The sequence below is a fragment of the Eretmochelys imbricata genome, chromosome 12 (assembly GCF_965152235.1).
Source record: "Eretmochelys imbricata isolate rEreImb1 chromosome 12, rEreImb1.hap1, whole genome shotgun sequence".
In the NCBI taxonomy this organism is placed as follows: Eukaryota; Metazoa; Chordata; order Testudines; family Cheloniidae; genus Eretmochelys; species Eretmochelys imbricata.
In genome coordinates, this window is record NC_135583.1 from 5,430,637 (window position 1) to 5,451,659 (window position 21,023).

Here is a 21,023-nt window from a genome sequence, read left to right on the forward strand (position 1 = left end):
GGATGTATAAGTAGGGGCATTGCCAGCAGATTGAGGGACGTGATCGTTCCCCTCTGTTCGACATTGGTGAGGCCTCATCTGGAGTACTGTGTCCAGTTTTGGGCCCCACACTACAAGAAGGATGTGGAAAAATTGGAAAGCGTCCACCAGAGGGCAACAAAAATGATACGGGAACTGGAACACATGACTTATGAGGAGAGGCTGAGGGAACTGGGATTGTTTAGTCTGCGGAAGAGAAGAAAGAGGGGGGATTTGATAGCTGCTTTCAACTACCTGCAAAGGGGTTCCAAAGAGGATGGATCTAGACTGTTCTCAGTGGTAGCAGATGACAGAACAAGGAGTAATGGTCTCAAGTTGCAGTGGGGGAGGTTTAGGTTGGATATTAGGAAAAACTTTTTCACTTGGAGGGTGGTGAAACACTGGAATGCCTAGGGAGGTGGTGGAATCTCCTTCCTTAGAAGTATTTAAGGTCAGGCTTGAGAAAGCCCTGGCTGGGATGATTTAGTTGGGGATTGGTCCTGCTTTGAGCAGGGGGTTGGACTAGATGACCTCCTGAGGTCCCTTCCAACCCTGATGTTCTATGATGGCATGGTCATACTGGCAGCCCCATGCACACCTTTATGATACTGTGCACTCCCAGGAGGACTATCAAAATTTAAGTGGGCCATTATAAGACAAAAGCTTTGTTAACTGCTCAGTCCACTCATGCTGGCCTTGTCCCATGGTTTTGAATGCTGGGAGAGGGAAACAGAAATAGGTGATGGGGAGATTTTTCATCTCTTCACTGTTTGAACTCTCACAGAGCCAGAGAAGCCAAACTGAAGCCAGAGATCCCCAGGGGCTACCTCCTGGGTCTGCCCTGAAAGACACTTTGAATTGACAGATCACTACAACTCTGTCACTCTCAGAATCTAGATGATAACTCATTTCTGTGTGTTGTTTGCTTGCTTTAACCTGTAAGTACTCTCATTTCTTTTTCCTAGTTAATAAACTTTTAGATAGTTTATTACAGGATTGGGACAGGCATTGTCTTTGGTGTAAGATCTAGGTACCAATTTATCTGGGGTAAGTGACTGGTCTCTTGGGACTGGAAGCAGCCTGAAAGTGGTGTAATTTTGGGTGTAAGTGACCATTTATCACTAAGTTCAGTTTGTCGGGGTGGCAAAATAGACTGGAGAGTCTCACGGGACTGTCCGTGCCCCCATGGGAAGACTGGTTTGGTGATCCAGGAGTTCACATTTGGTACTGGGTTGGTGAAATCTAATTATAGAACATACCATCAGTTTGGAGTGTAATTAGACAGTCTGCCTTGAGGCAGTGTGACAACTTCTTCTTGGAGCAGTTAGTCCTGGAACCCACAAGGGGAGAGGAAATTCTTGATTTAGTCCTGAGTGGCACAGAGTCTGGTCCGAGAGGTGAACATAGCTGGAACCGCTCAGTAATAGCAACCACAATGTAATTAAATTTAACAATCTTGTAGGGAGGAAAATACCAAAGAAACCCTCCACAGTAGCATTTAACTTCAAAAAGGGGGACTATACAAAAACGAAGAGTCTAGTTAAATGGAAATTAAAAGGAACAGTCACAAGAGTGAAATCCTTGCAAGCTGCATGGAAACTTTAAAAACACCATAACAGAAGCTCAAATTATATGTATAGCCCAAATAAAAACAAAACAGTAACAGGACCAAAAAATCTTCACCACTAAACAATAGAGTAAAAGAGGCAATTAGGGACAAAAAGGCATCCTTTCAAAATTGGAAGTCAAATCTTACTGAGGTAAATAGAAAGGAACATAAACTCTGGAAAGTCAAGTGTAGGTATAACTAGGCAGGCCAAAAACAGAATTTGAAGAGCAACTAGCAAAAGACACAAAAACTAACAGAAATTTTTCAAGTACATCAGAAGCAGAAAGCCTACCAAACAATCCATAGGGTTTGGACTGAGGTGGATGATTGAGGTGCTAAAGGGGCACTCAAAGAAGACAAGGCCATTGCAGAGAAGCTAAATGAATTCTTTACATCCCTCTTCATAGCAGAGGGTGTGCGGGAGATTCACACAATTGAGCCAGTCTTTTCAGGTGACAAATCTGAGGAACTGTCCCAGACTGAGGCATCAATAGAGAGGTTTGGGGATAAATTAAACAGTAATAAATCACCAGGATCAGATTAAACTAGCTAGAGACATAAAGAGTAACAAGAAAACATTCTACAGACACATTAGAAGCAAGAGGAAGATCAAGGACAGAGCAGGCCCATTATTCAATGAGAGGGGAAAGACAATAACAGAAAATGTGGAAATGGCGGAAAAGCTAAACGACTTGTTTGTTTCAGTTTTCACCAAAAAGGTTAGTAGCGATTGGACGTCTAACATAGTGAACGCCAGTGAAAGTATGGTAGGATCTGAGGCTAAATTAGGGAAAGAACAAGTTAAAAAAATTACTGAGATAAGTTAGATGTTTTCAAATCAGTAGGGCCTGATGAAATACATCCTTGAATACTCAAGGAGCTAACTGAGGAGATATCTGAGCCAGCCACAGATTATCTTCAAAAACTCATGGAAGACAGGCAAGATTCCAGGGGACTGGAAGAGGGCAAATATAGTGCTAATCTGTAAAAAGGGGAATAAGGACAACCCAGGGAATTACAGACCAGTCAGCTTAACTTCAGTCCGGAATGATAATGGAGCAGATAATCAAGCAATCAGTTTGCAAATACCTAGAAGACAATAAGGTGATAAGTAACAGTCAGCATGGATTTGTCAAGAACAAATCACATCAAACCAAACTAAGAACTTTCTTTGACAAAGTGACAAGCTTTATGGATGGGGGAACCGGGCGGGGGGGGGGGAGGGGGAAAGCAGTAGAACTGGCCACCAGTTCTCACTCAAGTTTTGCCAGTGGGGTTTGAATTCACAGTGGAATTCTGAAAGCTGGCATGGATTCTGGTATCACTACATGGAAACCCCGCATTATAGTCCCTCTGCTGAATTCTCTTTTTGAGTTGCTTCTAGCTTACATCATTCTTCACTGACAAAAGTCAAATCACCTGCTAGGATCAGAGTTCTCTCTTGTAAGACCAAATCTTTCGGTCTTTGTTTTGCGGTGAAGAAGAGAGCTGTACCCTGGTAGACTGCAGTCTAGGTCCAAGTGCCCTGGACTTAGCTGCGTTACCTCAGGCAGCTCCCTTCCCCTCTCTGCTGTGCCTCAGGTTTCCACTCTGCAAATGGAGGGTGATGACAAATCTATAAAGTACTCTGGGAGTTGGTGATGAAGTTTGCTGTGTGTCATAAGGAGAAAGTGTCATTCAGTCTTTGCAGCAACAGGAACAGAATCTCCACAAAGGAGATTCTGAGACTGGGATGTGGGTCCTTCTAATCGTTAATGGCAGAAGTGCTTTTGTAGTTTTCAGGCGGCTTGTATCAGGTGGCACAGTGATAAGATGTTAGCTTCAGAACACATCTCTGTCATTCAGAAGCTGCTAAAGCTGGCCACCCCATTTTGGAGTCAAGAATTGTAACCAGTGATTCTGTGTCTGTGATTCAGTAGGAGAGAAATTCTACTTTAAACTCCTGGAATTTCTTCACTCCAAACAGAACGCCGTGTTACATCTGAGCACATTTTTTTACCTGCTTGATTTGAGGTTCTGAAAGTGCCTGGCTGGCCTTTTGGTCCCATCTGCCATTTGTGACCAACCCCACTTCTCCCCATAGATGAGGCTCCACTTGAGTTCCACCTTGACATCAAACTCTACCAGCACCTTCAAAGAAATGAGGATATTGGTCTGCCTCAAATGTCTTGTGACATTCTTCACTCTTATCCGTTCTGAACAACCATAGTGCTGGGTTTTGGTTTGTGGGATTTTTACTGTAGACAGGACAGAAGTTTTCCAGTTAATGAAGTAACCCAGGCTCACTAGGATCTCAACAGTGTCTTGTGACATTCTTAGTAACTCTGTTTTCTCTGGTAGAGGCCTTAGAGGCTAATCTCTATGACGCACTGGTGAGAAAACCCTTCTTTCCCAGGGACACAGACCCTTCAAACCCCTGCAGGTACTAGGTCTCTCAAATGAGCTGCCTCATTTACACCTGTAATAAGTATTTCATCCAGGCAGCCACTAGGACTCCGTCGCACTGGGTCCTTTCTGTGCAAAACCATAGCCAGCATGTTGGCCGCCTCATACGGCAGCCTGTTATAATGGCCAATCCATTATGAGAATGCATTACAAGATTTTTAGATTCTTTGTGCGCCATCTGCTGGTGAACTTGAAACAAACATGTGGCCCATTCCTGCTCTCTCTGATGGGAGCAGCAACATCGGCTCACCTAGCTTGGGGAACTTTTGTTCTAAGTCCAGCCAGATATTCCCAATTACCTTAGTCCCCACAGCCAGAAACATGGCTAGCTTATACTGAAACATACTCTCTGGTGCTGCCCACTCCAAATTTTCCATAGGTGACTGGGCACTTTGGCTCACCAGCTCCCGGGTCAGAGCTTACACACGTTAACTTTGGCCCAGTTGTCTCAGCCTCATAGAAAGGCCAGCACGGGGTGAACACTGTGGCAGATCTAAGACGAACGTTCAAGCACATCAGATAGTGTATTTGCCTTTGTCTGATTAAGCATAAGCCCGTTAGCCAGTAACTGATCAATGATGGACCTGTTACAATGAGAACATAGTAATACTGTTCACCTTAGTATTCTTCCTTTACCTTAATTTCCCCACCTGCCACTTTCTTTACATTCTCCGGGTACGGGGAAATGACTTTTTGAGGCCTAACTCATGAACATGTGGGGTTGTTCCCTGTGCTAATGAACTATGCAGAGTCAGGGGGCAATATGGGAAGTGCCCCAAGTGGAGGATTTGGGTCTGTCCTTCTCAAGCAGCCATGCATGCACCAGTGCACGGCCCAACCTCACACAAGCAAAGAACTCCTCCAGTGCCCTCTGGCACTTGTGCCAGTGGCTACACCTAGACCAGAGCCAGAACACAATGCCGGAGGAAGGAAGTCCTCTATTCATTCAGATTTTGCTTCTGCTTTAATATTTATTTCTTATTCATTGTGCATGTTACGGTCCCAAACCAGCAGATTCCCCTGCAGGGACTGCAGCCTTGAGCCCCGCTTTTATCCGTACTATCTTCCATCTCTCTTGGTCTCCCGTTTAGGAGCAATGAGGGCAAGACATGCAGGCTGTTTGGCCTTGCCTCTGATGAGGCACCCGCATGGCAGGACTTACTACTGGGGAGTTAGGGAGGAACATACCCTTGTGGCACATTTATAAAGATTGGTTTGGGGACCGAAGGAGATTTGTGTGGGATGCTCTGGGCTCTTGATGATGTTTGTCTCTCCTATGCTCTTCTTCCTGGGGTCTGCAATGGAGGGGCTGCTCTCTGAAGTCTGCAGGCACATGCTATTTTAACACCTTCATAAAGGGCAAAGCAGTTTCTTGGGGAAAACGAGACTACCAAGTGTGACCCTAAGAGCCCCTCACTGGAGACTGGCAAAGGGTTTCACTGTTCTGTAACAGTAACTCCTGACAGGCCTCACAATCTTCCCACCCCTAGCACATGGCTTACATAGTATTTACCCATACCGGTGGGGTCTTTAAAGAAAGCCAGGGTCACATTGGCCATTAACATTGTTGTGACATATATGTACAAATACCATGTACAATGTTTTGTGTGCATGTGCGTACACTGAAAATACATTCCTAAGAAAGTCTGAATCAAGGGAGGATTGAGAAACAGGTTTCAGCCAGACAAAGGATATATGTTCACCTCTTTGCCTCGGGTCACATGTAAATGAAGCATTGTACGTCCCTTTATCCTGCGGACGAAACAATGAATTTTGGGGGCTATAAGGAGAAGGCAAAAGGAAACTTCTTTGTCCTGCACCTTAGGAAGGAACTGGACAGTGTGATCGCATTCCTGAAAACAGGATGCCAACCTGCCCTGGTTGGGAGCACTGTGAAGGACATACAGGTGAGGTAAGGCTCCTTTTAGACAGGTGGTTAGGCTGTAAAAGTTAGGTTTAGTCTCTATAAAGCATGTATGGGTTTTGTTTTATATGTAACCTTTCTGTTTTCATTATCCTTACTCAGTATCTCTTAAATCTTTATCTTTGATAAAAAACTTATGATTGTTTTCACTATAAATATATCTCAGTGCTGTGATGTTATATAGGCTCTGATCCTCAGTTGACTCAAACAAGCTGGTGTGTACGCTGTCCCCTTGGAGATAGCAAACCTGGTATTTCTGTGAGTAATTAGTGACGGGAGCTGGATATTACAGGGGAATGCTTCAAAGGGGTTCATGAACTGGGGTGCACCCACTGTTAAGGCAAAGTAAGGGCTGACACAACCCCAAGATTGTGTGGGTGGCTAGCAGGCTAGTGGCATCAGGGAGCTGACATCCCTTTAAGCACCTGCAAGTCTCTGACTGCAGGCAGGGGGGTAACCAGGGGACTGACGGTACTGGGAACTCCAAGAAAACATCACACCGAGGCCCTGGGAGCCACATGGATCAAGCATAATTGTGTAAAGCCATTTTTCAGAGCATTGTCTTCCACTCTTTGGGTCTGGCTCTCCTCGACCGTCGTAAGCTCCACTGGCTGCAGGGGGGTCACCGGCCAGTACAGACCATGGGTCTCTTTCGCACAGCTTTCTCCAGTACAGCCAGGCTCAGCTGAGTAAATGAGGGTTGGAGCTTTGAGCACGATAATCCACTTCTTTCTGTGGGCGAGCTCACCACACCACTGAGCGTGTCAGATGGGGAAAGGAACTAGAGAGGCAAAGTTGTTACTTCAAATAATGGCGATTTATTGGAAATCCCGTGTTGAACAAGCAATGGTTTGACAGACACTGCAATACAAAGGGAATGATAACAGTAAAACATATTCTGATGAAAAGAACCGACAGCAAACCCACAGAGGTGTCCCAAAACGTCAGTACCCAGTGACGCACTAGGTGAGCTCAGCACTTTGGACTGCAGTGATGGCTGGAGCTGCACGGCACTTACAGTTAAGGTTGCCGGACCATTTCCATTAAAAACCTCCTCTTGCCACTGGTTTTATTTCGGGGTGAAGCTTTTCAGGTTGGAAAGTCAAAGCTTGCCATAGTCCTTAGTGAGGAGAAGCGCCTTTCAGTTTTCCAGCAAAAAATCAACTTCAGTTCAGCTGAGCAATGAGGCTGTAATGATACTTTGCACCTGTGCTGCACCTGCTCTAGGAGTCTCTTGTGTTTCACAGCAAAGCAGAACTGGACTGCACATGCGGGTGGAATTCCAAGTCCTACAAAAAACACTGTGAGCCAGGTTTCATTCAACGTGCGAGTGTGAACTGAATGAAATGGCACTCTGCCTTAACCAATGGGATATTTTGAGATTAATTCCAATCGCCTTGCTTTCTGAGCTCTTGTGTTGGTCTAGCCAAACTGTCTAGATAAAAGAACCTTAAGGTTACAAAGTGGAACACTCACAAGTTTCGAAATGCCAAAGTTTCGGTTGCCCAAGTAACCTTAATCCTGACCCATATATGCGTGTGCGTTATGGTACTACAGTGCAGTCTTTCATTACATGATCACACGCTATTGTTTCCCCAAGGAGTCCTATCTCATTCAGTGCACAGGATGGATGGGGCTCCAGGAATGAGGCAAGGGTCCCATGGATCCCTGACTTGTTCTACTCCAAATTTGTTACTGCAGGACAAATCTGAAGTAAATCCATTAAAGTCAACAAGCTTCAAATCTGCACCAGTCTCGCTGAGAGCAGAATCTACTTCAGGAGCACAGGCGGGACAGTGCGCTGTCATGAGGCTGAGTTGCACTCATTCAATAGAATAAAAATCATTTGTTGCAGAATGACAGAGTGAAAAATAGTTCCTGGAACTTGCACAGAGAAAAGGGTTGATTTCAGTTTGGTTTGGCCACAAGTGTGCACCTCTGCCCTACTAAGTTATTTAAAAATAAATGTAGCAACTTCCTTCTTACATTTTGCAATGTCCAACCTGCACCCTGAATCAGTGTCTCAGGACAGCACTTTAAGCATGTTAAATAGGACTTACGCGTGTCCTTCAGTGCTGCCCTCACTAGGGATGTTTTCCTGAATCGGGGCTTGAATGAACCTGTGGTCCTGCAGAAACAGCAGCATGTTGTTGTACAGTTAAAGACTGCCTGATCCCCCACTGTCTTCCCTGTATGTCATCATTGACACCTATGCTAAATGGCTGTAAAACACTCCCACAGGGTGAGGGGATAGTTCTGATCTGGCAATGTTTCACTCCACTTTGTATTTATTTTGCACATGTCTACGTGGTTAGACAAGGTGGAGGGCAGTGCAGGGTCAGAACCTATATTATAATGTATATGCACAAGAGGACTGAGTTAAGGGTGCACATGCAAACTTATTGTAGCTCTTTCCTGATTTTTAAGGGATTCACTTTGCAACCTTAACATCATTTAACCAAGTTTCTGTCGGATAATCCAGTGTCTCATGCCAGGTCTGTGTGATGGTGAGGGTGTGTTCCACAGGAACACAGCACATTGCTCACTGGGGCTGAGGTCGAGGTAAGATCGGCCAGAGTTAAATGGAATGGAGCCAGAGGACACTGCATCACCAAGGTTGGTCCCCTGCTGCCCATGCAGGGATGTCCCGGTTCAATGCCAGCAGCAGTGTCCTTCTAAGGAAACTTGGTGCCTGCAGTGCAGCTGTTGACTCTGACGCCAGACTCAGTCCTAGCCTGCTCTCCTGCCCATCTGGTGTCCAGTGCACTGTCCAGACACACCATATTTGTGACACTTATGATCTGCTGTTTTTGTAGGGGGAACTGAGCATGACATTCTCTCATCAGCCTGCAGATCTCCATTGTCAGGCCATCAACAAATGCACAATCCTCCGCTGGCAGGGAGGGGCTGGGCAAGGTGCATATGCGCTGTCCTGTCACTCACAGTTGCTCCTGTATGAAGGAAACAAGGAGGATTGAATTTAGAGCATTAAATCCTGGGAATGCGCAGGAGAATACAAACTCCCCACCCAGGATCAATGTTCTCCTGTTCTAAAAAGAACTGCTTTCCCCCAGGCCGGGCAGCCTATGGTGGAACAAGAGCTCACCTCTGTGCCAGTCTTCTTCGCCTGCTGAATTCCCTGTTGTTGGCTGAGCAGCTACAGCTCACACCTTTTCTGGATCAAAAAGCGTGACTCCTCCACAAAACCCAGGGCACCATTGCAAATCCTTGTTATCTGAGTGAGCCCAGGATGGCTCTGGCTGGGCATAAGCTTTCATGGGTAAAAAACCCTACTTCTTCAGATGCACAGAATGCAAATTACAGATGCAGGCATAAATATACTGACACATGAAGAGAAGGGAGTTACCTTTCAAGTGGGGAACCATTGTTGACAAGGCCAATTCAATCAGGGTGGATGTGGGGTGGGAGGAGGAGATACTCCACTGACCCCTTGCGAGCTGTGTATGCCTCCTACACCCTGCTGGAGTGGCATATAGGGCTGGAATCCCACACAGTCTGTTCACAACCTTAACTGTCCAATTCAACAGGGAAGGGTATTGGGATGCCAGAGAACTGGGTGATGTGTCACCGGACTCCTTGCTGTTTCTAGAAAACAGCTAGTCAATCAGAGCCATTTGAGGGTGCAATATTTACAGCTGAAACCACCGTGGTTATCGAACAGCACAAAGATACTTCCTTTGACCAATGCACCAGGGGCTAAAGCCAAGAGCGAAGCATTCTTTGGTACTCCATGCTCTGGGTATGTAGCAAAGGGCCGCTGCTACCTGTAAAGATGTGCTGGGGAGTTATTGATTGCTGAGGGCTACAAGGCAGGACACAATTCTACATACTAACATGTCTGAGTTTATTTTGTCAGGAGTCCTGGCTGATCAGTCCCCAAGGGGGGGATCCCTGCTTTCTGTAGACTGTACAGAACTGTCCCTACCTCTGGCCCCTATCCTGGAAAGTTTGGGCCACATGAGATTTTTTCCAAGGTGAGGAACCACAGAACAGTGGGAGGATCACAGAAGTGTTAACAAAGCAGGGCTAATAACAAAGTCACCAGCTCTCACAATTTGTTCGAGTGATGGGATTTCAGCCAGCCTGGAGCCAGTCGGCAATGCTGCATGAAGCTCCACCTCCCTACGAATTTCATCCCTGCCTGAGAGAAACCCTCCTCTGACTGGCTGCCTTCCCCATTGCCCCACCTCCTGGGCAGGAGCAGCCAATCAGGGCCGATGCAGGAAGCAACCAAGGATATTTCACCACCCCACTCTTCAGGAACTGAGAGGAAGGTTGCAGCTCAGATGGTGGCTTGAGTCCAAGCCTGCCCAGCTCTGAGCTCAGGTGGTTAGCCCATGCTGCAGTGTACAGCCTGCTATTTTTAGCCTGCTGTCTTAAGCAAAGCTAGCTCGAGTCTGCCTGTGGGGGCTGGAAGGCAGGCTCCCAGCTGCAGGGTAGACACACCCAGTCAGTCCTGTCCCTCGTAAACCAACTGTCTCCATGGGCAAGGCCAGCACAGCACAGAATGGAACCTGACTGAAGCCACCTCACACGTCAAAGACCACTTTAGCTGTATTTCATAACAGTGCAATACTCACCAGTATAGACAGGGAGTGGGCACACCTAGAAGAGTCATGGGCAGTGTGGGGAGGTCTCTACAAGCTCTCACAACATCACCTCCGCCCTGAGCCAGAACAGAGCCAGACAGGGTCAGGGTCTACGGCCTGCATGATCCTGAAGGAAGTCTTTAATACTCAGCACCAACTGTAGTGCAAAAAGACTTACCAGTGGAATGCTGCTCGACATGCAGGAACCTGTGGTACTCTGCCTTCCCAGATCAGTATATCCCTTCATGCCCAGGGACAGTGGGAGGATGGGAGCTGCGCCCTCGCTGCTCTGGCAGCCACTACCATGGCTTGGCCCATGCAGCCCATTAGGGTTCTCTGCAGTCAGCTTCTCACTGGCCAGGGCAGGGGTGGGGGAGGTGAGAAGCCACCAGCTATTTTGGAGCGATTGCTCCCGAAGTAACTAACTCAATCTGGCTTTGCAAATGCTAATCTAGACACTCACAAGTGCTTGGTCCGGGATTTAAACCCAGACTTTGCTCTGGTTTAGTCTAGATTAGCATTTGCAAAGGTGTTAGCTGCCAATCACCTTGAGTTCCAGCAGGCCCAAACTCCGGTTTAGACACAGCCTAGGTGGGGAGGAGCCCCCTTTGCAGCCCACTTGCAGTCCATCACTGTGGAGTCAGACCAGGCTGTTGGGTGAGGCTGGGCTCTGGCTCTAAGACACTATCAGTGGTGCTTCATCAACACTTCTTACTGTGTATACTATTGCTATTGAATGCAGCTCCCCAGGAGACTCCAGAATTGCAGGTGGGGATCTGGCTGGGGACAGACAGCTAGAGGAAACCACAATTGTGTCCGCACCACGTTAGCTCCCTGCTTCCTGGCTTTCAAGTACTTGAATTTTCACTACAACATTTTGATCATGTTTTAAATTAAATGGTGTGGCTGAGATTCTGTGCTGCCGCTGGCGGAGACCCAGCATGCCTGGCCAGGCCAAAGGAAGGGTGGCCTCCTGATTCTGATCTGTTCTGGGAGCACTCCCCACCCCACTCAAGCAACCCTGGGGGCTTCTTTCAGTTATGGCAGCCTCGCCAGGAATACCCCAGCAGGCTATAGCAATGGGCAATATGGCCCCACCCCGACTCCACCTCAGTTGTTGGAGGGGTGCCAGTGTAGGACTATCTAAGGCAGAGCAATGCAGTGCCTGCACTGGGGGTGGGAGGAGGAGATACTCCACTGACCCCCTGCAAGCTGCGTATGCCTCCTACATCCTGCTGGAGTGCTATATAGGGCTGGAATCCCACACTGTCTGTTCACAACCTTAACTGTCCAATTCCATAGGGAAGGGGAGTAGGATGCCAGAGAACTGGGTGATCTGAGGAGCTCCTAAACTCTGCAGCTATGAAAACATACTACTTCAGTTAAAACCCATCTTGGCAAAGAGGACACGAGCTTGCGGAATCTCTGTTCTTCTTTTCACTATCTGGAAAAAGGGGCTGAATAATACTTGCTTCCACCATGTCAAAAGGTGATTTTTAGTTGGTTGGGTTTTTTTGCGGGGTGTGGGTGATTAGTGAACCAATGGTTCAGTTTGTGTTGGATGTTCATGTGGAGTCGACAGAAACCTTCTAGGTAAAGGCGTTACCTCTTTGGATCAAACAGCAGAGATCTATGCAGTGGTGCTAGGAGTCCTGGCTTGACACACTGCTCTGACGAACAAGGACAGAGAAATGAGCTTGGAGTATATTGTCTTGAGAAGTAGTAAGAGAAAGGAGTGGATCCAAAAGACACATAGTTCATTACCTTCAGGAAATGTAACTCCCAAAACCACCAACAGTGTGAGCTAGTTGGTTTGTGATGTGCTTATATGTCCGAAAAACCTGGTCACTGCAGTGACAGAGACATTGGACAGATTAATCTGCAGGACAGTTCATCTTTTAGACCTGCTAGCCTTGGGTGTGTGTAAATGTCACACTCATTGGGCTTGTTCCAGGGCCTGTGGTCAAAAGCATGGTAAGGCAATCCAAGGCCTATTCTGTTCTGCTACTGGTAAGTACAGAATTCACTAAGGAGTGAGAGTAAATCTTATTTTGCCCAATCACATTCTTGATGGTTGGTCAGTGCCAAAGAGAGGAATGGGAGTCATGTCTAATCCAAACTCCTCTTACACCCAAATCTTCAGCACCAAGCTACACACTGCCTGATCAGCTACGAAGCAAACATTCTTGACAGACCAGGAGGAACTCTAGCACATAGAGACTCTGTCAGCTGGCTACAACCTTCAATCAGCCTATGCAGATGTCCGCACAATCAAATGCTGCTGTTGGTCTGCACATTCTTTATAAAATATTTCAAATTGTTTGAATTTCACCCCAGAAGTGAGATAAAGCTCACCAATGTTATCTCTGGGGGGACATGCAGCAATGAGAGGGGTTTTACTTCATTTAGAGCTCGGTAAAATATTTTTAGGTGAGCGGTGTCATTTCCGCATACTGGAATATGAATTACATTCATAACGTCACATCCACTGAAAACCCCAGCCGAGACTAGTATTTATTGAAACGAGTTTCCTCCTGCAGTGCTTTCACACCCCTGCCCCTTGATGCTGAAGTTGCTTCTTTTCTCTCTAATTTCCAACCCATTCCCGATGAGCTGCAGCTCACTGCCCTCCTCCCCTCAACAGTCTCACGCAGCGGTGCAGCTCTGTCACACTCTGACATTTCTCCAGCTTCCAGCACAGTGACGCACGAGCCTGACCACTTGCTAACCCATGTTAATTACAGCTTCACAGATGAAACACATGACTGTAACATATCACATTGAGTGGGCCCTGGCGACTAAAGATAGCAGATCCTCATACGTTTTGTATACGGCATGTATGATACAATATACAGGCTCAGCTATAATGGGCCAGGTTCTTGGGCCCACTCAAGCTGTGCTCAGTGCAGGACTCAGAGCGGGGTAAAGACAAAAGCAGCTTTATGCCATCTTGGTACATGACCAATTCCAGAGCTTCCAGAGGGAAGATTCTGACTCCTGGCACAAATTATGGCAGTAAGGGCTGCCCATGTATGTCCTGCTCTGTAATGGCCCCAAAGGGGCTCTTACCCTGATGACGATTGCTGGTTGAGAGCAATCTCTAGCCACACTCTCTCCTCTCTTCCTGCATGCCTGCTCGTGAGTTCCCAGTGTGACACTGTGGCCCAAAGGGCTAATGTGAACTGTGGATGTGTAAACAGGGGAATCTCAAGATGGAAAAAGGAGATTATTTTACCTTTGTATTTAGCACTGGAGCGACTGCTGCTGGAATAGTGTATTCAGTTCTGGTATCCCTAATTCAAGAAGAATGTTGAAAAACTAGAGACGGTTCATAAAAGACCCACAAGAATGATTAAAGGATTGAAAACCATGCCTCACAGCAAGAGGCAAGGAGCTCAGTCTATTTGGCTTACCAAACAGAAGGTCAAGGGGTGACTTGATTACAGTCTAAGTACCTACATAGGGAACAGAAATTTGACAGAAGGCTCTTCAATCTAGCAGATAAAATTATAACAATGGCTGGAAGCTGAAGCCAGACAAACCCAGACTAGAAATTAAGGCTCAAATTTTTAACAGAGAGAGTAATTAAGCATTGGAACAACTTACTATAGGTTGTGGTGGATTCTCGTCACTAGAAATTTTTAAATTAATGTAGGATGTTTGATTTCAGGAATTAATTTTAGAAAAACTTAATTCCTGGAATCAAACAGGAATTAATTCAGGGAACTTCTCTGGCCTATGTTATACAGGTCAGACGAGATGATCACAGTGGTCCTTTCTGTCCTTAAAAATCTGTAAATCTATGCCTGCTACAGTATGGGGCCCAGAGGGAGTGGCGCAGAGCTGAGCTAGCATTATGGCAGCTGAATCCTCAGCAGTCCTTTGAGGGCAGCTTTCTGCACCCTGTGAGCCATGAATGGAGCTCAAGATGGGCCAGTATTGGCTACACTTGGTTAGATCTTTGGCTCCAATATTTAATATGATGAGGAGCTATATAAACTAAGATAAATGTGTATTGTTTTTTGCACGTTTTACAGCTGCCACTGGGCTCAGTGGTGCTCTGGTATAACTCCACTGTAGTCAAGACAAGGGTGCTTGCTTCCACGAGAACTGGATTTAGTCCACAAAGGGTGAAAACTCAACTTGGTAACGTGTTTTGGAATCAACAAGTCTGATTTATGTAAAGTTACTCTGGATATCACTTTTACACCAAAATGCCTTGAGTCTTTCTTATGCCACATTCCTAGAACTGTTTGTGTTACAGTTTGTTAACATCTTCCTGGTTCTGAAGTGCTCAGAAGTGAAAACAGTATTTCCAGCTGCAGACACCAGAGCCATATAGAGAAGTGCTATTAAAACCCTACTACTCTAGGTGACGTTCCTGCAGCACAAAGTTACATCAGATATGTTTGCAGTCACTTCATGTTGCAAGTTCATATTTAACTCGGTGTCCACTCTCACTGCTGGGTTCTAAGAATCATGGGTTCCCAAATTTCTTCCTCTCAGTCAATAGCCATTTTTAATTTTGGCTTTGTCGGTATATGTCGCACTTCTGAGTCCATCTCTTTGTTTCCCTATTATCCCTACTGATCTGTGCTAGCAGTGGTTGTGGTGAAGGTGCTTCATAAACAAAACAAAGACAATTATTACCTCTCCCACACAGCCCTCCTTCTGCATGTACTTCCGGATAATAGACCAGATTTGGCATTTGCTCAGCAGTCTTCCACCAGTGGTCACTTCAAAGCGCTCATAAGAGCCATACTTCTCCAGGACGGCATGAATGATCCCAGTTGCCTGCCATACACACATAAAAGAGAGTCAGCCTTTCCCCAAGCTACCTTCTACAGTTTCAAGTGCAGCCTCCATAGCTATACTTAGATCTCCTTGGGCTATGTCCAGTTAAAGGAATACCTGATAAAAGAATCAAATGGCTGACCACTTTTGATACACAAAGACATTGTATAGTTTTGTATGTTATCTGATAAAGTAATAACAGATAGATAAGACTTGGTTGGGAATTTTTCAACAATTTTTTTTGGTTTTTGGTCAGAAAATGCCGATTCTTTTGGAAGGTTTCTCAGGTCCAGGATGGAATTTCTGGTCAAAACCGGAGAGAAAGCATGCTTCTAGAACAGCCAGTAGCCCCCTGTGGTTAGGGCACTCACCTGGGATGAGGGAGACCCAGGTTCAAGTCTGATTCAGAGCAGGGATTTGAACCTGGGTCTCTCACATCCACGGTGAGTGCCTAATACCAGTGGGCTAATGACTATAATGGGTCTCCCGGGCCCTCCGACATATTTTCATGAAAAATGGCTCAGGTTCATCCTGCATTAGAAAGAAAACAAATTCAATCACAAATGGAATTGCGTTGCAGCCAATAGACAAAAAACATCACGATGCGTGGTACCTGCCATCCCCCTCACTCTAGAGGCATGACTAACTGTTTAGTGTCCTTCTGACATGCTAGTCCCGAGCCTTGGCCAAACAAGTCTTTTAACTGTACTGGTCTTTGGAAGTAATGTCTTCACAGCTTAATAGCATAGGCATCGTTTTTTTAGCTCCCTGGAAATGCTTATCAGGAGATTATTTAGGGAATGCTTACCAGGAGGTTGCCTTCTTGCTAGTTTCCAAACAGCCTGCTCCAGTATTAAATTAAGTCAACTCACGCACACAGTGAACAATCCAATCACTCAATATAGCCCTACAGTAACTATCCCAATAACCAGCTCATCTGTAGTATTCAGAAGTTATTATAGATCAGCCCCATGCCCTTCACTTTTAGCTCTCCCACTTGTAGATCTCAAAGCAGTTGAAGAACAGACACAAATAGCCCCACTTTACAGACAGCATATCCAAGCACCCACATATGAAGTGTTTTTTCTCAAGCAATGTCATCTGGTGGATCAGCTATCGGTCTATTAATGCAGTGATCTTGGTTCTGTTCTCAGCTCTGCCATAAATTTTGTGTGACTTTGTGCAAACCACAGGCCACAAGGCTGCTGATGTTCAGAGTCTAACTCAGTCTCAAGGATACATCTGCACTCCAAAATAAACCCCACGGCAACAAGTGGCCTGAGCAGCAGACTTGGCCTTGCAGGGCTCGCACTCTGAGGCTAAAAATAGATGTTTATTCATTCCTGCTCAAATGGGAACATGGGCTTGGAGACCCTCTCCCCTTCCCTGGTTTCAGAGCCTGGTCTCTAGTCCGAGCAGGAGCATCTACACTGCTAAAACAGCTTTGTAGCACCACCCCTGCGAGCCTGTATCAGTGTAGATGTATCCAAGGTGCCCACCTGGGACCTGATTTCTGGAAGTGCCAAGTACCCAAAACGCCAGCTGCAGTCACTGGGAACTACAACTGCTCAGTAACTCTGAAAAAATCAGACCCAAGCTGTTACAATTGGCTACCTAAATAGTGAAGGACCCCAAACCAGTGGCCACTTTTGAAAGCGTTGGTCTTAACCTTTTTCTGCCTCCACTGCTACCGCATCTGAAAAGTGTAAGTAGCATATTTTGCCTGCCTCCCAGGGAAGAAGTTTGAACTACAGACAATGATTAAGGCCAGTCAGGGGAACCCTAAACTATACAGGAAGGACAGGTCAGGTCAGAGGTGGGGAGTAGCACCTAGCAGATTTCATAGAAATGGAAAAGAAATGTTTTGAACTGACAGGACCTACCAACCCCAAGTCCTAACACTACACATATACTAGTGGCCTCCTGATGAGGAAAAGGGAGTGCATAATGTTGTAGGACACCAGAGAGGCAACCCTCTCCAACAATGCAATGATAACGGGTGACTTCAGTTCTGCATGTGTGTCATGTCTGTCACAATGGAACAAGAATTAAATAAGCAACTGTTCAACATTACAAATGATTGCTTCTTGGAACAGCTAGTTTTAGACCAAAAGAGGAGAGGCTATTCTTCAATTAGTCCTAAGCAACACACAGGACTTCACATTTCTTGAATCTATAGCAGTGTCAATTATATTATTTAACTAGGAGTAAAGTCAACATCCTCAGGGAAGGGATCATAAAACTTTAGGAAGATGGAATGTATGATCCTACTGACTAGCTATGGCTCTCTTTTTTAAGCCAAAAGGAAGGAATTTAAAAACCCTGGTTTGAGCATGTAAACGACTTCTACAACCATAACTACAAGAGGCATGCGGATCTCTCACTGAAAAGGAGGCAAGAGAAGAATAAATGACATGCTTAACTGGTAAGATTGGAGAGGTTATCTGAGCCAAACAGGTTACCTTCTAACAGTGGATTTCTAGCCCAAGTGAAGCGATGGAAAAAGAGAACATAAACTATAACAGCTAAAATGGAAAGTCAGAGGAATAATAGGGAATTTGAAGAGCAAACACGCAGAGACATAAGAACAAGAAATTCTTGAAATGTATTAGAAGCAGGAAGTCTTGTTGACCACCAGAGGTAGAGAAAGCCATTAAGGGGGTAGGGACATTGCAGACAAGTTAAAGGATTTATTTTGTATCAGTCTTCACCATAGATGATGTTAAGAACATAAGAACGGCCATACTGGGTCAGACCAAAGGTCCATCTAGCCCAGTATCCTGTCTTCCAACAGTGGCCAATGCCAAATGCCCCAGAGGGAATGAACAAAACAGGGAATCATCAAGTGAGCCTTTCCCTGTCGCTCATTCCCAGCCTCTGGTAAACAGAGACTAGGGACACCGTTCCTGCCCATTCTGGCTAACAGCCATTGATGGACCTATCCGCCATGAATTTATCTAGTTTTTTTTTGAACCCTGTTATAGTCTTGGCCTTCACAACACCCTCTGTCAAAGAGTTCCACAGGTTGACTATGTGTTGTGTGAAGAAATACTTCCTTTTGTTTCTTTTAAACCTGCTGGCTATTAATTTCATTTGGTGACCACTAGTTCTTGTGTTATGGTAAGGAGTAAATAACACTTCCTTAGTTACTTTCTCTACACCAGTCATGATTTTATAGACCTCTATCATATTCCCCCTTAGTCGTCTCTTTTCCAAGCTGAAAAGTCTCAGTCTTATTAATCTATCCTCGTACGGAAGCCGTTCCATAACCCTAATAATTTTTGTTGCCCTTTTTCAAACCTTTTCCAATCCAATATATCTTTTCTGAGACGGGGTGACCACATCTGCACGCAGTATTCAAGATGTGCACGTACCATGGATTTATATAAAGGCAATAGAATATTTTCTGTCTTTTTATCTATCCCTTTGTTAATGGTGCCCAACATTCTGTTCACTTTTTTGACTGCCACTGCACATGGAGTGGATGTTTTCAGAGAACTATCCACAACCCAAAATCTCTTTCTTGAGTGGTAACAGCTAACTCAGACCCTATCATTTTATACGTATAGTTGGAATTATATTTTCCAATGTGCATTACTTTGCATTTATCAACATTGAATTTCATCTGCCATTTTGTTGCCCAGTCACCCAGTTTTGAGAGATCCTTTTGTAGCTCTTCGCAGTCTGCCTGGGACTTAACTATCTTGAGTAGTTTTGTATGTTGGGGAGTTACCTACTCTTTTCAAGTAATAAATATTAAGTTATCAAAAAAGGAGGTTCTGAAACAAATTTTACAGAGCAGCAAGTCACCAGGACCAGACGGTATTAATCTAGGAATTTGGAATTGGCTTCTGAAGTACTACCAAAAATATGCAATATCCTAAAAACCAGCAGTTTATATCAGGAGACTGCAGGGGAACAAACATTATACCTATCTTGAAAAACAGTACTGGAGGAGATCCTATGAATTATAGGCTTGGGAGCCTTAATTCAGTGCAAGGAAAACTGGTTAAAACTACACTTGAAGAGAATTATAAAACCAAATAACATATGGTAGAGATGGCACAGCTTCAGCTGCAAATGACAGTCTGTGTCTGAACTATTTTTATTTTTGTTGTGTAGCAACAAAATTGTGGATAAAGAACCAGTTTACAAGATATAAAAAAAAATTGACAAAGCAGCAAAATACATAGTCACGAGGTGAGAGGCAACTATTCATGCTTAAGAACTTGACTGAGTCACAAAGATCCTCAGGAGTAGGAACAGATGATCAATTTTCAATACTGAAAGTGAGCACTTGGATATCTCAAGGTTCTGTACTAGAACAGGTGTTTAATATTTATTATATGGAATAATGGGAGAGAAATGAGGTGGCTAAAATTTCAGATAACAAAGGTTGTCATAAAAATAAAGGGAAGGGTAACCACCTTTCTGTATACAGTGCTATAAAATCCCTCCTGGCCAGAGGCAAAATCCTTTCACCTGTAAAAGGTTAAGAAGCTAAGGTAACCTCACTGGCACCTGACCCAAAATGACCAATGAGGAGACAAGATACTTTCAAATCTGGAGTGCGGGAACAAAGGGTTCGTCTGTCTGTGTTAGGCTTTTGCCAGGAACAGATCAGGAATGCAGTCTCAGAACTTTTGTTAGTTAGTAAGTAATGTAGCTAGAAATGCGTTAGATTTCCTTTTGTTTAATTGCTGGTAAAACAGCTGTGCAGAATGGAATGTATATTCCTGCTTTTGTGTCCTTTTGTAACTTAAAGTTTTGCTTAGAGGGATTCTCTATGTTTTGAATCTGATTACCCTGTAAGGTATTTACCATCCTGATTTTACAGAGGTGATTCTTTTACCTTTTCTTTAATTAAAATTCTTCTTTTAAGAACCTGATTGATTTTTCATTGTTTTTAAGATCCAAGGGTTTGGGTCTGTGTTCACCTGTACAAATTGGTGAGGATTTTTATCAAGCCTTCCCCAGGAAAGGGGGTGTAGGGCTTGGGGGGATATTTTGGGGGAAGACATCTCCAAGTGGGCTCTTTCCCTGTTCTTTGTTTAACACGCTTGGTGGTGGCACCATAGGGTTCAAGGACAAGGCAAAGTTTGTACCTTGGGGAAGTTTTTAACCTAAGCTGGTAAGAATCAGCTTAGGGGCTCTTTCATGCAGGTCCCCACATCTGTACCCTAGAGTTCAGAGTGGGGAAGGAACCTTGACAAAGGTATATAGGTCAGTCAAGACTAGAAAATTCAGATTGAAATAAACACTTAAAATTCAGTTTTACAATGCAAAGTTATGTGCATTGGATGGAATAATTTGAATTATTCATACACTTTACTAGGCTGTAAGTTAACAGTTATCATCCAGGAAAGAGACTTGTGTGTCACTGCAAACAGCTCAATCTGCAGCATCAGTCAAAAGACGCAAACAAAACATTTAGATGCAGAAAGAATGAGAGAAAATAAAACTGAAGATCTCACAATGCCATGTCATAAATCAACACTTTCACCCTTGGGATACTGTGCTCACTCTGGTCTCCCTGTCACAAAGCTATAGCAGAAATACGAGTAGTGGAAATGACTAGAGGCTGAAAAGTTATCTGTATAAGGAAGATAGCAAAGACTGGGGC

At 44.9% G+C, this 21,023-nt stretch overlaps 1 protein-coding gene and 1 long non-coding RNA gene across 2 annotated transcripts in view; both read right to left on the minus strand.

The window, feature by feature from the left end:
• The window catches only part of MATCAP1 (microtubule associated tyrosine carboxypeptidase 1), a 45,242-nt gene that overhangs the window by 12,826 nt on the left and 11,393 nt on the right, over positions 1–21,023 (minus strand). Inside the window, exon 3 of the mRNA XM_077830737.1 lies at positions 15,257–15,400. Within this exon, the coding sequence (XP_077686863.1) occupies positions 15,257–15,400 (144 nt within the window). The remainder of the gene's footprint in view (positions 1–15,256; positions 15,401–21,023) is intronic.
• Positions 6,792–10,252, minus strand: LOC144272604 (uncharacterized). Its single transcript, XR_013347596.1, has 2 exons — positions 9,103–10,252; positions 6,792–8,947 (listed from the first exon to the last, which is right to left on the minus strand). It is a non-coding gene; the product is annotated as an uncharacterized LOC144272604 (long non-coding RNA).